Source organism: Dendrobium catenatum, unplaced genomic scaffold (assembly GCF_001605985.2).
Source record: "Dendrobium catenatum unplaced genomic scaffold, ASM160598v2 fragScaff_scaffold_716, whole genome shotgun sequence".
Lineage (NCBI taxonomy): Eukaryota > Viridiplantae > Streptophyta > Magnoliopsida > Asparagales > Orchidaceae > Dendrobium > Dendrobium catenatum.
The window spans coordinates 6,841,087-6,850,144 of NW_021319178.1; the positions used below are offsets into that span (position 1 = coordinate 6,841,087).

The window sequence follows — 9,058 nt, forward strand, 5'->3', positions numbered from 1 at the left end:
TTAAATAAAAAATAATCGATATAAATTCATATTAATAAAAAAAATCATTATTTTTTATTGATATGCGATATTTATATATATTTAATATTTTTTATGTACTGACGTTTTTTTCCCATATGCGTAAGCATGACGAAAACCGAACGCATGCATGCGCCGAAAAAGCAATGGGAAAACAAGCCGTTTCCGCGTTGACAGATAGAGATGAAGAACTGCGATTTCCGATTGAAACTCTATTTCTCTTTCTATTTTTTTTTTTTATCCTTTCTCCGCTTTTACCTTTTTCTCCTCTCCATTATAAGATCTCTAACGCCTCTTCAATCCATGGAATATCACTTGCATCATCAAGAACAAGATCTCGCAGGTGTCGACGTTGCCGCCTCCAGCGGCGGCGGAGGCGAGAGGCTACCACAGTGGAGTCCGGCGGAGACCCGGGAGTTCCTCTCCGTCCGAGCTGAGCTCGATCAGTGCTTTGCTGAGACTAAACGCAATAAGCGTCTTTGGGAAGAAATCTCATCACGCATGCTTAGTAAGGGCTTCTATCGCACCCCCGAACAATGCAAGTCTAAGTGGAAGAACCTTCTCACACGCTTCAAGGTCCTCTTTTACTCTCTTTTGTTTTTATTTATTCTTTTTTCGGTTGCGTGAGCCACACTCCTATGTTTATCGAAGCATCTGCAATCTACAAATGAGAGCAATCGTGCCACTATCTTGAGTCGAATCTATTTATTTCACCCACTTTCTGTCTCCTCTGGTTATGCAATGCGGTGCTTTTACACTTTGACAGGGAAGCGAGGCAATGGACGATGAGAGGAGTAGGCAGACGTTCCCTTACTATGAGGAAATGAAAAATATATTCTCGAGAAGGGTGCAAAGGCTTCACAGCTTGGAGAAGGAGAAGGGAGTATTGGATCCGGAAGAAGTCGAGGAGAAGCAGGAAGAAGAAGATGATGATGACGGAAGAATGAAGAAGAAAAGGAAAAGGAAAAGTGGTAGAAATGAAGGAGAAGAAAGAGGAAGGATACTTGAAGAAGTGTCGTGGGCATTAAAGGAGCTGGCGAGGAGGCAAAGGGAGAGGGAAGAGAGGTGGTTGCAGGCTGCAGAGAGGAGAGATGCCGAGAGGCGTGAGGCCCAGTTCGAGTTGCGGAGGGTGATGGAGGGGATTCATGAAGAGCGGGCGGCTATGGAGAAGAGATGGCGAGAAAGAGAAGAAGAGCGGTGGGCAAGGCAGGAGGTCAGAGCCGAGCGACGGGATAGAATCATTGCTACTATTTTTGCAAGGCTTGACGGCGATAATGGCGATTGAATGGTTATGTACGTATGGGAGCCAAGGTAGTTTTTTTGCTTGCTTTTTAGTTAATTTTTAGTTAGATTTGTTGATCAAAGATTTTGGTGCTATGTAATGGACCTTATCGACCCCTGTACTGCATCTTAGTTTTAATTTTGAAGAGGAGAGTGAGTATAGATGGCATTTTTAGTAAGAGGTGAAGACCTGAGGAGTACTAGGGTTCGATACTGTTTCTGACCAAGGAAGAAATGGTCTGCGTGCCATGTAGAAGAATGTGCATGAAAATTCGTTCATCTTCTTGTGTGTGTATAAGAATAATTTACTGAGAAATGTTATTTAAATTACGATTCAAATGATTTTTTTAGTATTATTTTGTTTAATGTTTTATTCTCCTTAATTTTGAATATGATATCAATAAAAATAATCAATAAATTTGAGCATTTCAATGCACTATGTATTTTTACATTATTTTGTTGATTGTTTTTAGGACTTTGAGCAAATTATGTTCATATAAAGCCTTCAAATCCCTAGGCTCGATAGCAAAGTCGGATTTCCAAACGGTTAAGCTAAGATTAGTTATGATTTTCTTATTGAACACGATCATTGAGCCATCTTGATCACTGATGCCTTCCTTGTTTATTGAGCCACAATGGATTTATCAGTGTCGATTACCTCCAACCTCATGCATCACTTCAAAACCAAGGTTCTAGGGGGAAGTTTGTGAATGGAGAGATGGAAAAGTTTAAGTTGCTATATGTGAGAACTAGTTGGGAAGGAATGCGGAGGAGGATGGCTAGTGCAAGATTGAGCAAGAACTTGAGGACTAAAAATGTTATCGTGGAAGAAGATATGAGATATCTTAGAATAAGCTTTTATCCTTAAATCAAAGATCCAATGGTGAAAAAATCAAGAGGAAAATATAATTTCCTCCATATATATGTGAAAAACTTTTATAAATATTCAAAGAAATGAAATTTACAAGAAAAACGCGTATCTCATCATCCTCCCTTCAACCTATAAATGCCTCTAATAGTGAGGGGAAAAACTTATACTTCATGATTCCCCATTTGTATGCTCTAATTCTTTCTTTTCAAGTTGTTAAATATTATTCTATATCACATATGTGCATTTCGCTAGCTATCCTTAGGCTCGGATACTCCTATATTAGGAGGTTTGATACAATCCTACTTTGGTGATGCAAATTTACCATAACAAGCACTAGTGCTTCTCTATAATGAGTCCCGAGCTATCATGCATCAACCAAGTTATGAGTGATACCTAAGATTTACAACTACTTTGATAAGGCTAAAATATTCCTCTTATAAGGTTATTAAATGTGAGAATGAGTAATTGTCCTCAAATTTTGTAGCCTATGCGAAAGATAATAATTAATGCAACAAGGATTCCTTGGTGTGGAGATGTTGAGATGATAATAAATTCCCTAAATATTTTTTTTTAAAAAAAAAATCAATATTCAAAATTTTATATATCCTAGAAAATCTAAACCTTGAAATCCTTATTAGCCTCACTCCACTAGATTTTGACCCCTTCCTAAAATATATAAAAATCATGGAGTGAGTTAATAGCTCAATATGGTACTATAACCTATAAATGTAATCATTGCCGCACGACATTAGAAATAATATATATGTACTTATTCAATCCATTTTAGTATAAATATGTAGTAGTAAGAGGAAGTCCGTAGCAGTCAATATGAATAAGATCATTTCATATGTGTAATAGAAATCATTACAAGAAATATAACTTATAATCAGTTATTAATAATCATATAAAAGATTAGGATGTTGTCATTCCTATACTCATGTCCAATATAACATAGTTGTCCTATCATGAATCGATGTATGTCTACAGATTATACTTTATTTCAATATATATATATATATATTAATAGTCTATCTTTCATATTAAGTATTTTACATATGTTCAATGTATATCATATAGTATTAATACATGTTTATGTTCTCTATCAAATGCAACATATCAAGTATATCATGTATTTCCTACATATCATAGTATAAATCATATCAAACTTATAAATCTTGTTATATGCCTATTTCAATTATGTCATGTATCATATGCATATCATATTTTATCATCATTATACCATATCACTTATGCATTTATCAGATATGTTCATGTTAATTATATGCATATATAAGCAAGATAGGACATTTGACTACCTATGATATTTTTCTCATATTAAGTTCTATAAGCCCTTCATACTTAATAGAAATATGTCTCAATCATATCATTCATATTACCAGGAATTAGTCTCATATCATTTGTCATAAGTTAGATAACTTTCATGTAAGAAGTTATCACTTCATGTCAATCAACATATCATATCATATTAATCAATCTCCTTATAACTTCCTTTTCATATCACATGATTATATCATAAATCTAATTATTTATAGGAAAATACATCAACCCACCTTACTTTATTATATAATATATCTCTAGTCAACCTATACCAATCAATCAATTCTAGTTAGCTTTTTTTTGCTTTCACACACATAATATATCATATAGATTATAATAGTGAATATCATGTACACCTAATGCAACTATCTTTATTCTCATCAATATGCAAGTATTATGTCATAATGCATGTCAAACCAAATGATTAAATTTATGTATGCCATGCATTTCATTACTAAATATAGTACAATCTCGCTCCAGATTAATTTTTACGTTGTATTATTATGTTCATTTCAAACTAAAATGATATAAATTCAAAAATAATTAGTGATATTTAATATGAACTTATCAAAATATATAGGTTAATGATTTCTATCACATATCAAATTAAATTTATATAGTCAAAGTTCAATAGAATGGAAGATATTGTATTTTTATTAATTTCAGGGGAGAATTAAAAATAAATAAAACTCAAAATAATAAGAAATAAAGATAGGGCTAAGGTTACTTAACATGATCATAGCAATCTTTACAACTAGAGTGATGAAAAATGCTAGCCCGATCCCTAGTTTTTCTCTCCTCTCTCCTCTCTCCTCTCTCCACTCTCCTTTCCCTCTTCTTCTCTCACCCAACATGCAAAGAGAAAATGGGGGAGGGGTTTATGTGGCGAGGCTTTTAATATAATGGTTTTAGATATTTTTATTTAAAAATAAAAATTAAAACTTAGCAACACAACACTCACACAAACCCTTATAAGCTTAAGAGCTTGGCACAACAGTATCCACAAGTGCAGTGTCGTAGTACTCATTCACTAAAACTTTCAAGTTTATGAGAATTTTAGTGAGATTATATTTTAGGTTATTACACTTATTTTACAACTTTTGACCAATTGTTTTCTTAGATAATTACTTACATGTGTATGTTTCCCCCAAAACTTTTTGTAACAAAATTTTAGCATTCTTAAAAAAAAATATTTTTTTAATATCTCGATGTTGACTTTTTGATAACTCTACTTTCAAAGAATTAATGTGATTATGTAAATCATAAAAAATTTCAAAAATTATGTAATATGGATAATAGTTTTTTTCTCCCTTCTAAACCTTTCATGCGAAACTATGATCATTTCATAGGGTAGAAAATTCATCAACATTGAAATAATTTAAAAGAAAACATAATTAAGGAAAAAATTTTATTCTTAAATATCATACTAAACTTCTAAGGGGATGATACCACTTGTTGAAAGTTAAGATTAAGAGTTTAAGATCCTGAAGGCCATAGAAGACATTCATAATTCTTTTATGATACATGGTAGCAAATAGTGTGTTTTCATCATGTAGGTTTAGTAGTTCAATATTTGACTTTAAAATTAGACTTTTTATTTATCAACTCCTAAATGTATTTTGTCCTCAAATTTTATTATGCAAACTTAACTAATATTTATAATCAAATTGTTAGAAATATTTATCATAATTTATCTACTCTCAAAACTAAGCCCTTTAGACACCTTTGAGAAATATTTAAAATATTTATTACTCATTAAAAATCAAACATATTTTGTTTAATTATTGATTTAGAAATAATGAAGACATTGCCTCACAATTGAAGTCATAGTGTCTCAATCTCTTATATCTTTATTTGTACAAAGATCATGTATCTTATGGGTTTTATGCTTTTTCATATTTTCTAATGAATTAAAATTTATATCTTCTAAGTGTTTAGGTATTCTGAGGTTTTTTGATAAAATAGCTCATATTTTATAAGGCTTACATTTTTTTAGATGAATAAGAAAACCCCATACTTTCTAAAGCTTATGCCTCTAAAATTTTCAAAAGAATAAAAAATCTTGTGTTTTCTAAATCAAATGCCTTTCATGTTTTCACATAATTAGAGAAAGATTTAACATAAGAGGCCTATGCCTTTTGAGAATTTTAAGGAAAAAGAGAAACCTTCAAATATTTTGAAAGAGCATATGATTGTTATGGTTAATGCCTTCAAAAATATTTTGGTGGGTAAGAAAATTTGTAACTTTTCAGGCTTTAGCCTTCAATAATTTTGAGCAAAAGTTTGTACCTTTTAAGGTTTATACATATGTGGATTTTAAACGAATTAGCATTTACACCTTCAAAGAATTTTACCTTTTTAGGTTTTAAGATTAGTGGAAAAATATGTATCTAAGGTTTTGGATAAGAGTATATACCTTTTGAGGCTTATGGCTTTAAGGGCTTTTAGATGACTGTAGAATATATACTTTTTTTATTTTTAAGAATTTTAGAAAGAACCTACACTTTTGAAGGCTTAAACTCTTAAAAATTTTGGATTACTGGATCTCTTATCAAGCACTTACTATCAAGAAGTATGTATAATGAAGGCAATGCCCAATATCAGCTTTTCATTTTGGTCAATGTTAGAAAAGAGAACATCTTATTATATATTTTGGCGGTAACATAAGCAAGCTAATAATTCTCTCTTTATGCCCCTAAGTGTAAAAAAAATTAATCTTCAAGCTCCTAAGTGTAAAAAAAAATTAATCTTCGAGTGGGGAATTAATGCAATTACGAACTAATATAAATTTGATCATTAGAGTTGATTGTGAATATGGTTTATCCATTGTGACGAGGAGGGTGCACTACAAAAAATATGATATTTTCACAGCGAATAATAGCAGCAGTTTTTAAACCGCTGCTATAGCTAGTTTTAAACAGCTATTATAACAGCTAAAAAATCTTACTTATTTCGTTGCACTTCCTGCCCTAATCGTCTACTCCACAGGGTTTCGCCTTAGTAGTGGTGGTTATGCCAAAAATATTATTTCTTTTCCATCTTCCAAAAACATGAATATAATGAGGAGAATATTAGAGTCTAGTGCTGGTTAATCTAAGTTTCATGAAGGTGATTAGGGATAGAATATCCATATAAATACCTCTTTCATTTAAAAATTTTGTAGTGTTATTAGTAGACGTCCGATTATATTTAAGATGATTAAAAGTTATTGATGTGGGTAACGCATTTCTTCAAGTCAAAGTTATCAAAATTAATTTTTTTAGTAGGATTCTTATGCATAATAATTTATAGGTTATATTGTCTTTCATAGAATAATATCAATAAATCAATAAATTTGATAATTTTCTTAATATAAATTGTTTGAACTTGTTTGTTACAAGGCAAATGATAAGAAAATTTCTCTTATAAATACTTATCTAAATTTTCTTTGTAAATTAACTAAATATCGTTATTTAAAAGAAATATTTCCATTTATAGCCCTTGTGAATAATAAAAATGATAATATTAATATGGATCTCTATCATTTGGATTTTTTGGTGTCCTTGGCCACTTTAGATGTTTAGAATTGGTGATCTCTAGTAGAATAGTAGTTATGAATTCATTTAATTGGATATAATATGGTGACTCATCCTAATATCATGATTATTCAATTTAAAGGTAATGATACGGTTGCATCTAATCCCTTCACTACAGGAAAACATGTTATTACGGTCAAATGAAATCTGTCGGTAACATAAAAATTTTGAAGAAAACGTATGTTTCCATCAAATTTCCATACAACGATAATTCACGGGTCGGTAAAAAACTTCTAATGTAATGAAAAAAATATTGTGGTTGCATTGTTTCCTTCTGCTTTATTCTGGCATTAAATTAGTTGGACTTTTTGGCATAAAATTACGTCGATAGTGCCAATGGATAAAACATAGCTATGCACGACAAAGATAATCAACACATTGTATGCTGGAAATTCTGGCATAAAAATTGTGCCATAAATCAATATAAAATTTATTATATCATTGTTTCTGGGGGATTACTAGTTTATTATCCACCAAAAACCTATAGAAATAACAAAAAAAAAAAAAAAAACAACCTTCCCATACAAGAAACTGATTTCCACAACCTACAACAAACATTTGCATGCAGCATCATAAGACAATAATAAATATCAACAACTGATTGTGTTTAGTGCAATAACAAAAAACTACTCATATACATCATCAAAAATTCATAAACATCAAAATTACATAAGATAATTTGTTCGTTTAAAAGTAAAAATTGAAATAAGTACATATGCCACATTATAGTTTTACAGATTATGACGTCTTTAACGGCAGATAATGAGCCAGATATTTACTGGCGTAATATACGCCAAAAATACCGCCATTATGTTACCGTTGAATAAACCTTAGGTTCAAACAATGTAATTTATGGCGTATATTGTTTCACCAAAACCTTCAATGGTAATCATTGGTTTTCCTGTAGTGCTTAATTGCTCTTCATTTCATCATTGGGAAGGCCAATTAATTTCTTGTTATGAGTTCTTATATTCATTTATGTATTATTTAAACTACTTTTGTTATGTGCTAATGGCCTTATCATCATTTATTTATGCTTCCACTCAATGATTAAGATCAATATATAAAACCATCACTCTCATTAGTAATAATTAGGAAGGTCCAATAGGAAGCTTAAAAAAAAAAAACATCCTAATAGCTCATGATCTTGTCTTAGAATTTTACAAGCCTCTAAAGAGAATCTTTATATATAAGTACTCCTTAATGGTCTATCCCTCATTTTTGTGAATCCTCAATATTCTTTAAATTATAATAAACTATTTGACATTGAAATCATCATAAGAGGTTTCAAAAAGGTGAAGTTGATTCAAGTGTACACATGCTATCAAAAGATTAGGTATATGCCAAGTAGTTTGGAATGGATGGGTTGTATGAATAGTGTCAAATGAATTCTAATAAGTATGTGATGGAGAAGGACCTATAGCATGATGATGAGGGGGAATTATGTGAGTGGCATATAATTTATCATTAGGGCTTGCTAATGATTTGCAGTGGAAGAAATCCATCATAGTGTGATGGTGTTATCCAACCTCCTATGAAAGCTAAAGGATTTAAGTTTGAGGATCTTCCATCCTACATATATGATCCTCCAAAGTCAAGCCTAAGTGACCTGCACAAGTTGGATTATATTTTTTAATAGAGGGTTCAATTTTAACCAATGAATAAGTGTTTGCAGAATGTTTCCCATAGATGAAATAAAGTATGGTGTGCTAGAATATTTGTGATAATGAGAGAGTTTAGCATCTTAGTTTTATATGAAAAACTTACCTATATATATAGATACATTTAATTATAAAAAATCATTTTATTTTTTTGAAAATTTTTAAAATATAAAAAGCCATAAGTAATACCTTTTTTGAAAAAATCACCTATATAAGTATGATTACAAAATTTGCTCTTTCCCTCAATTATAGAGGATAGAATGGCAAAGTCGAGAATAATAGATTGGACTCCTATGCTTATTGTTGAGTTTAGC

At 31.0% G+C, this 9,058-nt stretch overlaps 1 protein-coding gene across 1 annotated transcript; it reads left to right on the top strand.

Annotated features, from left to right (window-relative positions):
- Positions 1-276: 276 nt before the first annotated feature.
- On the top strand, positions 277-1,648 carry LOC110109612 (trihelix transcription factor GT-3b). Its single transcript, XM_020840772.2, has 2 exons — positions 277-594; positions 785-1,648. The coding sequence occupies exons 1-2, from the start codon at positions 322-324 to the stop codon at positions 1,301-1,303; spliced, it is 792 nt and encodes a 263-aa protein (XP_020696431.1). The 5' UTR covers positions 277-321; the 3' UTR covers positions 1,304-1,648.
- The last annotated feature ends 7,410 nt before the right edge of the window (positions 1,649-9,058 follow it).